The following is a 14,370-nucleotide window of genomic DNA, read 5'->3' on the forward strand; positions in this document are numbered from 1 at the left end:
GTTTTCCATGACTCTTTGTTTAATTTCCTCACTAGAGTGATTTCCTTCATCTGTGGGACGGAGGATTACCAAGTTCTGAGGTTTTATTGTCATCTTTTTCTTCTAGTTTAAATCGCGGTTTGTTTCCCCATTATCAGGTGGTGGATTCCTCAGCGCGCTTGCATATGAATGGGTATGTTGTGGCATTTGGTTGCCTCCATCTGCTTTGTATGCCTCTAGGGCTGCCACTGCCTTCTGATGCTCCACATTGGTTTGGAGCAGTATCGTCTCCATTTTAGTCCATTGGAGGATTATGTCAGCTCTAAGAGTGGCCGAGATTCTGGTCTGTTGTCTTTTATAATCATTTCAAAGGCTGCCCTTATCGCAAGCATTTGCTCCAGGACTGTCCCCTGTGGCAAGGTGGGGTCGAGAGGGGCTGGCTTTTCACCTTGCCTCTCCTTTTCCCCTTGTCTCTGTTCTTCTGTTCCATTTCCTGTCTCCTGGGAGTCTTTGACTTTGCTATTACTTCACATTTCTCTATTTGACCTCGGCATTGTAAGTCTTTTTTGCTTTCTTTTCTCTGTTCCTCCCTGCCTGGATTCTTCCTGTTCCTCGGGAAGAATCCAGGCAGTGTGTTTTTCAATGAAAATCTCCGGATAAATGGAATTCCACACTATCAGGGTTTTAAGTGTTCTCCAGTTGATAACCTATGTATGGCGCATTATGGCCATAGACGCCCATGCGCCAAAAAAATCCCCAAACAAACAAACATCTCCAGTTGATAGCGGGTTTTAGGAGGTGGGAAGCAACACCAGCCACAGGTCCGTGGGGTTAGTAGTGCAGTCACAGTGTTGACTAGAAGTTCTGGTCACATGTGTGTTTGGGGGGGGGGGTGGAATATTCAATTCAGAAGTGCCCTAGAAAGGAGTAGGTAAATAATGCAGATCTGGCACAATATCCTTCTCAAGCATAAAAAGTTTTACACCTATAGAGTCCACTGTTGTTGGTTCTTCTTCTGGCATACAATGATCAAAATTAGCTGGAAGTTAGATACGCTCATCATGCACAAAATCAGGTGCGATAGACAACTTATCCGTTACGTAGGCATATTTGGCAGTTTGGTGGTCTGACCAATGAGAGGTGTTGCTGTTGGTCACGTGACTATAACAACAGAAACAATGCTCTTTGACCTTAGTGGTTGGGGAAGAAGTCATGGCCACTGCAGATGTACATAATTATTTCAACGAAATCTTCATGAGTACCTATTTCATTAATGACAAATTCAATCATTCTTAAAATAATATATAACCAAATCGTAATGAAGCAGCTTCAATACTGCATAATGTCAAACCTCAAAATAGACAATAAAGTCACAAACTGCTGAATAAAAAAACCTAATAAAAACCTATGTTGAATAACTGCTGGACCTATATGGTGTTGCCATGCTGTGTGCCGTTGTACATAGTAATCACAGGCTACAAGTCAAAATTTTGAAATAGTCATAACTTCTCATTCCCTTTGTTGATCTTGATTCTGAAACCATCCACAGATAGATCTTGATGAATAGCACTTGCTGAACAGAAAATAAATCCACTTTAATCACTTTGAATAACTATGATGGGGGAAAAAACAGCTTTGTATAGAAGGGTCAAGGTTTTTGTCATGGAAGTCCAAGTCAGTGCAGGTGCAATTTGGCCATAGTAGCCCTTGCGATTATTAAACTGCACTCCAACAACCCAGTCAGCGTGAGCTATACACTTAACTTTCCGCATACTTTCTAATTCTGGTGGCAAGATAGGTCAGGTGAGTAGGTGGAAGTGAGTTTGGTAATGATTATTATGCCAAGATATTTTATTTCAGTGACAGGCATGATGGAAGTTGGCCCAATTTTGATCATAGGCAGTCTATTGTAATGTAATGATGTTGAATTTTCCTTTGAGTAGAATAGCTTGGTCTTGTCTGGTGAAATGGTTGTTTTATTTTCCTGGGTAGTAGTAGTTCTAGTAGTAAAGGCATGTGATGCAAAAAAGAAAGCGTATGAAGTTATGCTTTCTTTTGTTATCAGCAAAAAAAAAAAAAAAGTTATGCTTTCTTATGTTATCAGCAAAAAAAAAAAAAAAAAAAATTCACACATCCATTCCGTCTAAACATTTGTCCATTTCCTCCTTGAATTTATTTAAGCTATCAACTTCCACAGCGACAGATGGAAGTTTGCTCCAGCAATCAACTACACGCTGGCTAAAGGCAAATTTCTAGATGGACATATTATCCTCATGGCTTTGCTGCAACAATAATGTCAGCAAAGTTGTAGTAGTATAGGCATGTGATGCAAAAAAGAAAGCATATGAAATTATATAGCATCAGCAAAAAAAAAAAAAAAAAAAAAAAACAAATTCACACATCCATTCCCTCTAAACATTTGTCCATTTCCTCCTTGAATTTATTTAAGCTATCAACTTGCACAGTGACAGATGGAAGTTTGTTCCAACAATCAACTACATGCTGGCTAAAGGCAAATTTCTAGATGGACATATTATCCTCATGGCTTTGCTGCAACAATAATGTTGTTAGATTCAGGTTAGAGCTGTGTCATATTAACTCATAAAAAGCAGCAATTTTTAGTTCTTCCTCCTTCATCTGGGAGATACATTGTATCTCCCAATGTGTTGGATAGTTTTATTTTAAATATATTTGAGCTTTTATTCTTATATTTGATTGCTAAAGTAATATTTCTTCTGCTTGTGTTTCTCTCTCCACCTTCCCTCCATTCCAGTGATGATCAAGAAAGTATCAGAGAGTACAAAGTTTGGAAGAAATCAATTATGTTAGTCTGGAGAGCTGCTGCCAATCACAAGTAGGTTTATAATTTTTTAAAATTTTCTTTTCTTTTCCTTATTTTGTTATCCTCTCCCCTGTTTGTGTAAATTTTTATTGCCCTGTTAAACTGCATTCAACAAGTAGCATGCTAATTTTTATATTTATTTACAAAGAAAGAGGTGATATAACACATTTATACATTTATAACACATCTAGTAATAGTAATAGAGGAATGTGATGCAAGAAAGCAAGCGTATGAGGTTATGTTCTTCTTTTCCCAGTCACATAGTTCCCTGAGGAGCTGTTGTGGCCACCAGCAAAATCCTCCAACTGCATCGATCACATGCTATACGAGCGGCATTGCAAAATGTCATGCCCAAAAGTTTACGGATCCCATCCTTCCACCTAGTCGCAGGTCTTCCTTTAACAGCAATTTTTGGAGTTGGTTTTGTTATGGTCTCTGTGGCATCAGATAATGTGGTGGCATGCCATTGCCTACCACATGGCAGATTTTGAAAGGGGCCAGCTTTAATCATAGGAAGAGTCATCATGCATCCCACGAGATACTCTTGAAGAGGAAAGGTGACTACAGCAGAGCCCCACTTAGTGCAGAAGCCTGATTACAACTGATTTTCACCTGGTTTTCAGAGGTCGTCTGACTGTATTATATCAAAGCCTCTTTTTTTTCAATATTTCTTCTGCTGAAATTATTGTTTCTTCTTCTTTTGATGCCATGTCCTACTGGAGGTTGGCAATCACCATGCTGTACTTCTCTCTGTCTTCAGCGAAATGAAAAGAATCCTCAGCTGATCTGCCAGTCCACTACTAGCCATGGTAATTATTCTTGGGAAGCATAATGCAGTAGATTCCCCTTGCTTACTGCACCACAGTACTTCAGCTGTGTCTGCTGGTTTAACTACGCCTGAAGTAATCCGAAAACGAGCCGAAATGAAGTCTGGAATATATACACATATGTATTATTCAATTAATTTTGCTATATTTATTTTATTATTATTATTATTTTAATCTTCAGTGAGGTGGCACATTATCCCTCTTCCTCTCTCGATCTATAGCTAATAATGAGCTTATGTAGCATCAGCCAAAAAAAAAAAAAAAAACAACACTCACACAACCATTCCCTCTAATTGTTTGTCCAGTTCCTCCTTGAATTTATTTAAGCGATCAACTTCCACAATGACAGATGTAAGTTTCTTCCAGCAATTAACCACCCGCTGGCTAAAGGCAAATTTCCACACATCTATTCTACAACTGTCTGTCCTCAATTTGAATTTATGCCCCCTTAGGTTTGTAATCTGAGCAAGTGGAAGAATCCCATCAGAATTGAGCACGCTCAACCCATTCAAGGCCTTATCACCTCGCAGGTGCCTAGTCTCCAGCTGCTGCAATTTGCAGAACTTAAGCCTCTCTTAGTAAGAGACTTAAGTTCTCATTCCCCTCACCAATTTCGTTGCCCTTCTCTGTACATGCTCAAGCAAATCTACATCCTAAAATGAGGCCTCCAGACCTGTATGCAGTACTCAAGGCATGGCCTGACCATTGCCTTATACAAAGGTATAATCATCTCCTTTTCCCTGCTAGCAAAATTCCTGTCTATCATTGACAAAACCCCATGACCTGCTCTGGCATCCTGTCTGCATTGCTCAAAAAACTTCATATCTAACTGCACAATTACTCCCATCTTAAGTATTTACCACACTTTAATATATTTTTTTAAAATATTTGTTTAAAATATTCAATTTAATTGCTATAATGTGGAAGAACTCTGTATGCAACTGAATAACAATTCTATATGCATTCAGTATTGTGTTGAGAGATGATACAGGTAATTTCCAAACTTACAGGAAGTTTTGTTCCAAATAAAGTTGTTGTTATTCCCTGTTGTGTTTATTGCATCTAGATATATAATGGAGGATTTTTTCCAACATTGTGTCTGATATTCAAATTTTATAAATATTGTGTAATAGTCATTATATTTTAATTATTGTAATTACTTCAAAAACCCACTTACTGAAAGTCATTTTTTTTTTTTAAGTGTAATCCTTTTTGCTAAGTTTCTTTAAACTCAGGGCACTGGCCCAATTTGATTTTGACTTATATCAACTAATTATAAGGATGAAATAAATTGCAAATTTAAACAATTGCTTCATGCTACAAGAGTTACAAAACATAATTGTACAGGAAGGGTCTAATGTTTCTTTGTTGTTGTTATTTGGTTTTTAAGAGCATTAACAACTAAGGCCATATTGCTCCGGGGATATGCGGTGGTCATTCCCTGACCTTTCCGCATCCTCCGTATTTGGTGGTCACGGGCTTGAATCCCGGTCTAATCAAGAAGCGTGTGCTACGCACTGCTGCTCCTGCCCACCTGACTATGGAGGCGCCTGTTTGTTTGTACATAGCATTGAGCAGACTGGGTTTGCCACTAAATGTATTGATCTTATACCGGTAAAGCACTTTTATCTCAAGTCCTCACTGTTCTGCTTCACACTTTAATATGTTCACTGTAACTTATATTTCAGAGAGTGCAACCAATGTGTAATTTTTGGATTGTTGAAAAACATCACCACTATTCCGCCACCTTAGGATTCCAAAAAGACAAATAAAAGCTTGAAATTCATATCTAAAACGGATTAATTTTCTGAAGAGCCATAAATCAGAACCACTCTTAAAATTTTATAAAAAGTTTATTCATAAACAAAAATTAACATCAACACAAGGAAACGACAAATAAAAGTCAGTGTATAAAAAAAAAAAAAAACTAAGCATGCTCAAAGAGTTTAGTCAGTGTGCCAATATTTCAGTAGTAGTAGTTGTAGTTAGTGTCATGTGCCTTTACTTTTACAGCATGTCGATTCCTGTACATATTAGTAGTAGTAGTGGCATGCGATGCAAGAAAGCAAGTGTATGAGCTTATGCAGCATCAGCCAAAAAAAAAAAAAAAAAAATCACACCATTGCCTCCAAATGCCTGTCCAGTTCCTCCTTAAATTTATTCAAGCTATCAACTTCCACAACGACAGATGGAAGTTTGTTCCAGCAATTAACCACCTGCTGGCTAAAGGCAAATTTCCGCACATCTTTTCTACATCTGTTTTTTCTTAATTTGAATTTATGCCCCCTTAGGTTCGTAATCTGAACAAGTGAAAGAATCCCATCAGGATTCAGCATGCTCGACCCATTCAAGGCCTTATACACCTCAGTCAGATCACCGTGCAGGTGCCTAGTCTCCAGCCACTGCAATTTGCAGAACTTAAGCCTCTCTTGGTAACAGGATCCCTTCATTCTCTTCACCAATCTTGTTGCCCTTCTCTGTACATGCTCAAGTAAATCTACATCCTTCCTAAAATGAGGCCTCCAGACCTGTATGCAGTACTCAAGGCGTGGCCTGACCATTGCCTTATACAGAGGGACAATCAACTCCTTCTCCCTGCTAGCAAAATTACTATATATCATTGACAAAACCCCATGACCTGCCCTGGCAGCCTGTCTGCATTGCTCAGAAAACTTCATATCTGACTGCACAATTACTCCCAGGTCTTTTTCATTTTCTACCACCATAAGTGTAGAACCACACAGTTGGTACGTTCCTCTGGGGTTACTTCTACCCATATGCAGTACTTTGCATTTGTCAAGGTTAAACTTCAGTTGCCACTTCTTAGCCCATCTGCCCAAATTATCTAGATCCTGTTGCAGTAGCACACTGCCATTACTGTCATTAACAACCCTGCCAACCTTTGTATCATCTGCAAACTTCGACATTAAGCCTGATATGCCTTCATCAATATCATTGATAAATATACAAAACAACAGTTGACCCAACACCGAACCCTGTGGGACTCCACTAATAACATTAGTCCAAGAAGAGCAGCACCCATTGATTACCACCCTCTGTCTTCTCCCACTTAACCATCCTTTTATCCATTGTAGCAACTTACCCTTAATACCATTCTGCTCCAATTTGTACAATAGTCTTCCATGCACAACAGTGTCAAAAGCTTTCCTGAAATCCAAATATATGATATCAAAATTATTTTTTGCATCCAGTTCCTTTGTAACCACATCACAATATCCTATTGAATTTGTCAGACAAGACTTTCCCTTAACAAACCCATGCTGTGTCTGAATTATTGCTGCAGTCTTGTCTAGATGATCCTGCAATGCATCTTTAACCAGTGACTCCATTATTTTACCCGCAACAGAAGTTAAACTAACTGATCTGTAATTACTTGTGTCACCCTTCGATTCCCCTTTGTGAATTGGGGATACATTTGCATATCTCCAGTCGGTAGGGGCTTCCCCTGAGTCCAAGGATGCTCTCATAATTATGGCTAAGGGTTGCTTATTTCCTTTAATATAACTGGATAGATCCCATCCACCCCAGGTGCCTTTCTTAAGTTAAACTTCAACAAGTTCTCCTGCTCTTTGCTCTGAGTTACTACAAAATCATTAAGCAACCTGTTACAGTTTGATAAACTTCTGGCATTTTCCTCCCTTAACCTCATGTGTGAATTTAGATGCAAAATACTCATTCAGATTATCAGCTATCTGAGCAGGTTCATCAACAGTCAAACCATCTATATCACGTGGACCAATCTGATTCATCCCCTTTCTTTTAGAGTTTATATAAGTAAAGAAATCCTTGCTGTTTTTCTTAGCATCTTTTGCCAAGGATTTCTCGTAATATGCATTTGCTTCCCTAACCTCCTTTGTGACCTGATTACAGACTAGCTTATATCTGCCATAGGCTTCTGAGTCGCTTAATAATTTATATGTATCCCATGCATTTTTCTTCTCTGTTAAGAGTCTCATTAGTTCATTTGATAACCGTTTAGGCCTAAACCTTGAACAATATTTCTTAATAGGTGTGAAACTTTTAGTAGCATCCACGATTAATTCCTTGAATGCTTCCCACTTAGAATTTACTGTTGGTAACATCGTCAGTTTATCCCACTGCACAGAATATAAAAACTGTTGGAGACCACTGTATTCACCTTTCCTTTACCCCTAATGGTAATTAAATCTTTAAGTAAATCCCACATCAGTACACTGTGATCACTGCCACCTAGTGGTTCCTTTATCTGCAAATTCTTAATACACGAATGATCACTGCTGATAACCAGATCAAGAGTATTACTTTCTCTGGTTGCCTCTCGAACATGCTGCTGCAGAAAACAATCATCCAATAAATCCACAAAAGTCTGACTAGTGTGTGAGTGCCCAACCCACAAGTTCCAGTCAATATCTGGGAAGTTAAAATCCCCCATTATAAGACATTCCGATTTACTAGCCCACTCTATTTCTCTGTACAATTGTTCATTGTACTCATTCGAGTCATTAGGCCTATAACACACTCCTACTCTAATTTTTGCTTTCGCAGTGCTTATGTCACACCAAACTGACTCTACAGTGCACTGTTCATCTATATCAACTGGATGCACTTCTTTTGATTTTGTTTTTCTTAATTAACAGCATAACACCTCCTCCCTTTCTATCCTGTCTATGCTTTCTGTACACATTGTACTCCCCAAATTCCAGTTCAGCATTGCTCATATTTGTGTGACACCACGTCTCTGCTATCGCAACAATATCCGCCTTTGATATCTTGACCAACACTTCAAATTCATCAAATTTATTTACTATACTTCTAGCATTGGTATACATGCAAGCATACATGCTCCTACTCCTATTCCTAGTTACCCTAACACATCCCATATACCCACCTATTTCAGGATGACTGCCATCCGTCCCTGAAACTCCCAACACCCCACGCTCCAGGTCGCTACTTATTCTAATAAAGGTTGTGCAAGAATCACCTTCACCTGTTCCTACGGCTACTGTTAAACTATTAGTCCTTGTATCCCTCCAAGCTATCAGTTTTCTGACCCACCTAACACTGCTTCGATAGCTTCAGCAAATATTCTTGCACCCTTTCTATTTTAAGTGTATCCCATCCCTATAGAAGCAGTCTCTCCTGTTAACAAGTACAGTCCAGGCTGAAAAAAATTCTACCCCTTGAGCCTTGCACATTCTTTCCAGAGCCGAATTGATCGACAAGGCTCTAATCATATACTCCCTTCTGTCGTGTCTGGGCAGAATTGCAACTTTCAAATTCAGCCCTAATTCTTGACTTTTGTTAAACAGTGACCTGTAGTTGTTAAGTAATTCTGCCGGTCTCCTACTCTTAATGTCATTAGTGCCAACGTGTGCAACTATATCACCTTTTGTGGAGGCACCTCCATAGCCAGGTGGGCAGGAGCGGCAGTGCGTAGCACACGCTTCTTGATTAGACTGGGGTTCGAGCCCGTGACCACCAAATACGGAGGATGCGGAAAGGTCAGGGAATGACCACCACATATCCCCGGAGCAATATGGCCTTAGTTGCTAATGCTCCTAAATACCAAATAACCACCTTTTGTGCCCTTAAAAGATGATATCCGCTCAAAAACTTCATCAATCTTTGCCTTTGGCAGACATACCCTGGTCCTGTTCCACCTATCCTTTTTTACAAAGCATGTTTCCCGTTTCCCGACAATAGAGTCTCCAACAACTACTAGTTCCTGAGGGACCAGTGGATTCTGCCTTGGGGGTTGCCGCTGTGTTGCGTGATGACCAAGTTCAAGCTCTGGCATTGATGTGGGCAGCTGAGAACCTGATGGGCCCCTCAATTTAGATCTTTCGAGGGCATCCACCCTGTCCTTCAACCTCTCATATAGGCCCATAACAATGCTGAGTTGTCGCCTGATTTCCTTAAACTCCTTACATCGCGCACACACAAGGACATCCCCCATGGCAATATCACGTTCCGTTCCAGAGAGTTCGGCAAACCTTAATGCATATATTGATGCTTATATGCATAAAGGCCTCAAATGTGTTAAATAAAAAAGCACTGTCCCAGTAGACTATATATTGTTTTTTAGTTAAAATCTATGTTCTACCCCAAATGCTTATATCTCGTAGCATGTGTCCTAAATTTGTTAAGCTTTTAAAATTCAGCACCATACCTCACATGGGCATATTTCTCCTTATTGGGTCAAGTCTTCTACTTATTGTTCCTAGTTCTCCACTAAGTAGTGCCAAATTGCTGTCTGGAGAATGGTATACATTTCACATAAATGAATATAGTTTGGAGGAGACGTTTTTATCAAAAATACTTGAAAATCACCAAAAATGTTGACATTTAGCCCTGCTGCATTTTGAGTGTGAAGTAGACCGATCATGCATTTCTTAGTGTGCAGAATTGAAAGAAGAATTTAGTTGTGAACATGTCAGAATTGCAGGTATGATTGCTGCTAAGTATTTATTTTTTAGAACAGCAGTTATTTTTTATGCATTTAGAATTCACTGCACCTTAACTAGCATTAGTAGAGGCATATGATGCAAGAAAGCAAGCTTATTCAGCATCAGCCAAAAAAAAAAAAAAAAAAAAACACACACACACACACCACTCCCATTTCACCCCTCCGTTTGTTCGAAGTACCTGTCCAGTTGAGCTTTAAATTTGTTTAGGCTATCAACTTCAACAACAAGTGATGGAAGTCGGTTCCACCACCCAACCACCCGCTGGCCAAAGGCAAATTTCCGCACATCTATCCGACATCCGTCCTTCCTCAATTTGAATTTATGCCCTCTGAGGTGATTATTCTGAGCAAGATGAAGAATCCCATTGGCACTGAGCATGCTCAAGCCATTCAAAGCCTTATACACCTCTATCAGATCACCTCGCCGGCGCCTAGTCTCCAGACTCTGTAATTTGCAAAACTTAAGCCTTTCTTCGTAAGAGCAACCCTTTGTTCCATACACTAATCTTGTTGCCCTTCGCTGTACCCGTTCCAGCAGCTCTACATCCTTCTTAAAATGAGGCCTCCAGACCTGTATACAGTACTCAAGATGTGGCCTAACCATTGCCTTATACAAGGCAATAATCACCTCCTTATCCCTGCTAGAAAAATTCCTGTATATCATTGACAAGACACCATGAGCTACTCTTGCAGCTCGTCTGCACTGCTCAGAGAACTTCATATCTGCCTGCACAATTACCCCAGGTCCTTTTCATTCTCCACCACTGTCAGTGTAGTACCGCAGAGTTGATACGTTGCTCTGGGGTTACTGTTTCCCATATGTAGTACTTTCCATTTGTCAATTTTAAACTTCATTTGCCACCTCTCAGCCCATCTGTTCAACCTTTCCAGATCCTGTTGCAGCAGCATAGCGTCAGTAGTGTCCTTATCAACCCTACCAACCTTTGTATCATCTGCAAACTTGGACATTAAACTTGATATCCCATCATCAATATCATTCATAAACACCGAAAACAACAACGGACCCAACACTGAACCCTGAGGAACTCCACTAATAACATTAGTCCACGTTGAGCAGTGTCCATTGATTACCACTCTCTGTCTTCTGCCACTCAACCATCCCCTTATCCGTAGCAGCAATTTGCCTCCAATGCCACACTGCTCCAATTTGTGCAGCAGTCTTCCATGTGCAACAGTATCAAAAGCCTTTCTAAGATCCAAATATATAATATCAAAGTTATTCCCTGCATCCAGTTCTTTTGTGACTACATCATAGTATCCAATCAAATTGGTCAGGCAAGACCTGCCCTTAACAAAACCATGCTGCGTCTGAGCTATAACTGAATTCTTGTCTAGATGATCCTGCAGTGCTTCTTTAACCAGTGCCTCCATTAATTTACCTGGAACAGAAGTTAAACCAACAGGTCGATAATTACTTGTGTCAGCCTTTGATCCTCCTTTGTGAATTGGGGTTACATTTGCACATCTCCAGTCTATGGGTACCTCCCCTGAGTCCAAAGAAGCTCTCATAATTATGGCTAGGGGTTTGCTTACTTCCTTTGCTGCCTCCTTTAATATAACTGGATAGATCCCATCCACCCCAGGTGCCTTTTTTTATGTTTATCCTCAACAATCTCTCCTCCACTTTCCTCTCAGTTATTACAAAATCATCCAGCTCACTGCCAATGTTTACTTTACCTACATCATTCTCCTTCCTGAATAACTCCTCATGTGTGAATGTAGATGCAAAATACTCATTTAGATTGTTAGCCACCTGAGCTATTTCACTATATTTCACAGAAAGTGAAATACAGCACTTCCTGTGAAATATAGTTAAAAAAACTCATTAGGGTGTCAAAGTTATAACATGTAAAGGGGGGGGGTATCAAAGCATCTTTACCATGCCCTGTCTCTGAAGTGGTTGAGATTTGGAACATGTATTACTCCTTCTCTATGTAGTCACTGCTCAAGTGACACATTTCTCCTATCTTTTGTGACATTTTTTTTTGTACAAGGTCTCATTTTGCTCTTTGAACCATGTTTCTGCCACAGAAATTATCTTCGCATTACCAAAAAAAAATGCTTTCCATGCAGAAATAATTTCCACTGTGTGGAAAGAGGAAGTCAGTAGGTGCTAAGTCAGGGGAATACGATGGGTGTGGAAAGATATGAAGTCCTCCTAACTTCCGTGAAAGATCAGTGGTTGTGACCACATTGGGTTGATGCATTTTCATGAAGCAACAGTACACATTTTCTGAGCCCACATTACTTTTCTTAATTGCTGAATGTAATTCCTTCATTAAGTTGCTGCATTAATGTGCATTGATAGTGAAGCCCTTTCCAAGTGGCCCCAGGTGCCAAGCGATTTTGTGATGTTTTTGCCTGTAAATTAGCACTCTTTCTTGGTGAAATAAAATTGTTTCCTTGTTTTCAGCATTACATTAACACTCAATTTTTTCAGTAAAGAAAACACTTTACTAGATCAGAAGGAAAAGTAATTCTTCTCTTAATTTTTTGTTTTACTACTAATTCACTACTGCTTGGTCACAAAGGTGACACTGCTCCTGTCTCCATGTGGTGGGGCCGGTAACCTGGAAGGGAAAAGTTCTCCCTTCTGGGGCGAAATGGAACAAAACCCTGTTCCTAAAACCCAGAAATCCACTGGGTGCATAGATGAGACACCCCCACAGGGTGTGAACAGTCGGAGACTGATTTTGTAGCAGCTAATCATCAAAAGACCGACATAACCAGAATCAAAACTCCAACTTTCCTTTTTATTCACTCGACCCACGAACAACCTATTGGCAAACTCTTGCCGTTTCTAGTGCAGAAATGTGTAGAAAGAATAATAGGTACCCCAAAGACAGTTCTTTGCTTAAGATCAGGTGACTTACTGGTTGAAGTAGCCACTGCTCGACAATCTGAGCAACTACTGAAACAAAAAACATTTGGTAGAACTGCTGTTACAGTTTCACCACATGTCTCCCTGAACACGTCAAGAGGTGTCATCACTGAATGGGAGTGTCAGATGAAAAGCTAAAACAGGAACTACAAGACCAGGGAGTCATAAATGTCAGAAGAATAATGACAAAGAAGGATGGCATACTAGTTCTTACTCGAAACGTAATACTCACTTCCGATAACCCTAAATCGCCTACAGCGATCAAAGCAGGTTATCTTAATTGCCGTGTTAGAGCGTACATTCCAAACCCCTTATGCTGCTACAAGTGCCAGAAGTTTGGGCACTCACAGACAATCTACAGAGGAGCAGCTGCCTGTGCCGCATGTGGATCCACTGCATGCACGCGCGCGCGCGCACACACACACACACACACACGATTACCGATTGCACAGCTACAATGCCTAGTTGTCAAGGAGTGTCCCCTTTGGAAAAGGAGAAAAAATGTACAGCGGTACAAAATTGAACACAATGTCACCTACCAAGAGGCCAAAAAGTCCTTTCCAGCCCCGAATGCTAATAAACCAACCTATGCTCAAGTAACCAAAAAACAAATATCAATTGCAATCCAAACAGCGGTAACCATACCACCCAATGAATCACTATCTGATTGGGCAAGGTCAGTATTGGCTACGGTTCCACTAAACCAAACAGCAAGCAAAAAAAAAAAAAAAAGTAAAGCAATAAATACACCAATTACTGTACTACCAGATGCCATCCCTCAAGAAAATGCTACAGTACGTACTTCTCCTGATACAAACCAAACAGATAGCATGGCCTTAGAAGATAGCTCACAGCAAGATGAGCACGTACTAGAACTTTATACTGACGAGGATATGTACACTGGAAAACCATACTTTCCAAAGAAGGGGAAAGGGAAATCCGAGTGAAGCAAACTTTCAACCTCTCGAAAACAAATCAAGGGTCCTACTAAACCCAGATAATGCTTACATTTCTTCAGTGGAACTGTAGAGGATATTGCAGCAATTTAAATGACATCGAAGATCTCCTCACACAATATGATCCTATCGCCTTCTGCCTATAGGAAACCAATCTGACATCACATATAACCGTTTCTCTCCAGAACTACATTATTCATCGGAAAGATCATATTGTAAACAACCTGAATAATCTGGCACATGGAGGTGTAGCGTTGATAATCAACACTCAAATACCCTCTAAACCACTCCCATCGAAAACAAACCTTGAGGCAGTTGCAGTACGAGTCAATGTTAATTTTGACTTGACTATCGCCTCGCTATACGTGCCTCCTTATCAAAATATAAGGTACGCTGAC

At 40.0% G+C, this 14,370-nt stretch overlaps 1 protein-coding gene across 1 annotated transcript in view; it reads left to right on the plus strand.

Annotated features, from left to right (window-relative positions):
* Positions 1-14,370, plus strand: part of LOC150078372 (bromodomain-containing protein 8-like) — a 159,922-nt gene that overhangs the window by 7,734 nt on the left and 137,818 nt on the right. Inside the window, exon 2 of the mRNA XM_090384944.1 lies at positions 2,753-2,833. Coding sequence (XP_090241070.1) covers positions 2,802-2,833 — 32 coding nt within the window. The 5' untranslated portion in view covers positions 2,753-2,801. The remainder of the gene's footprint in view (positions 1-2,752; positions 2,834-14,370) is intronic.

This window comes from Mastigoproctus giganteus, chromosome 11, assembly GCF_048544385.1.
Source record: "Mastigoproctus giganteus isolate SK-2022 chromosome 11, ASM4854438v1, whole genome shotgun sequence".
Lineage (NCBI taxonomy): Eukaryota > Metazoa > Arthropoda > Arachnida > Uropygi > Thelyphonidae > Mastigoproctus > Mastigoproctus giganteus.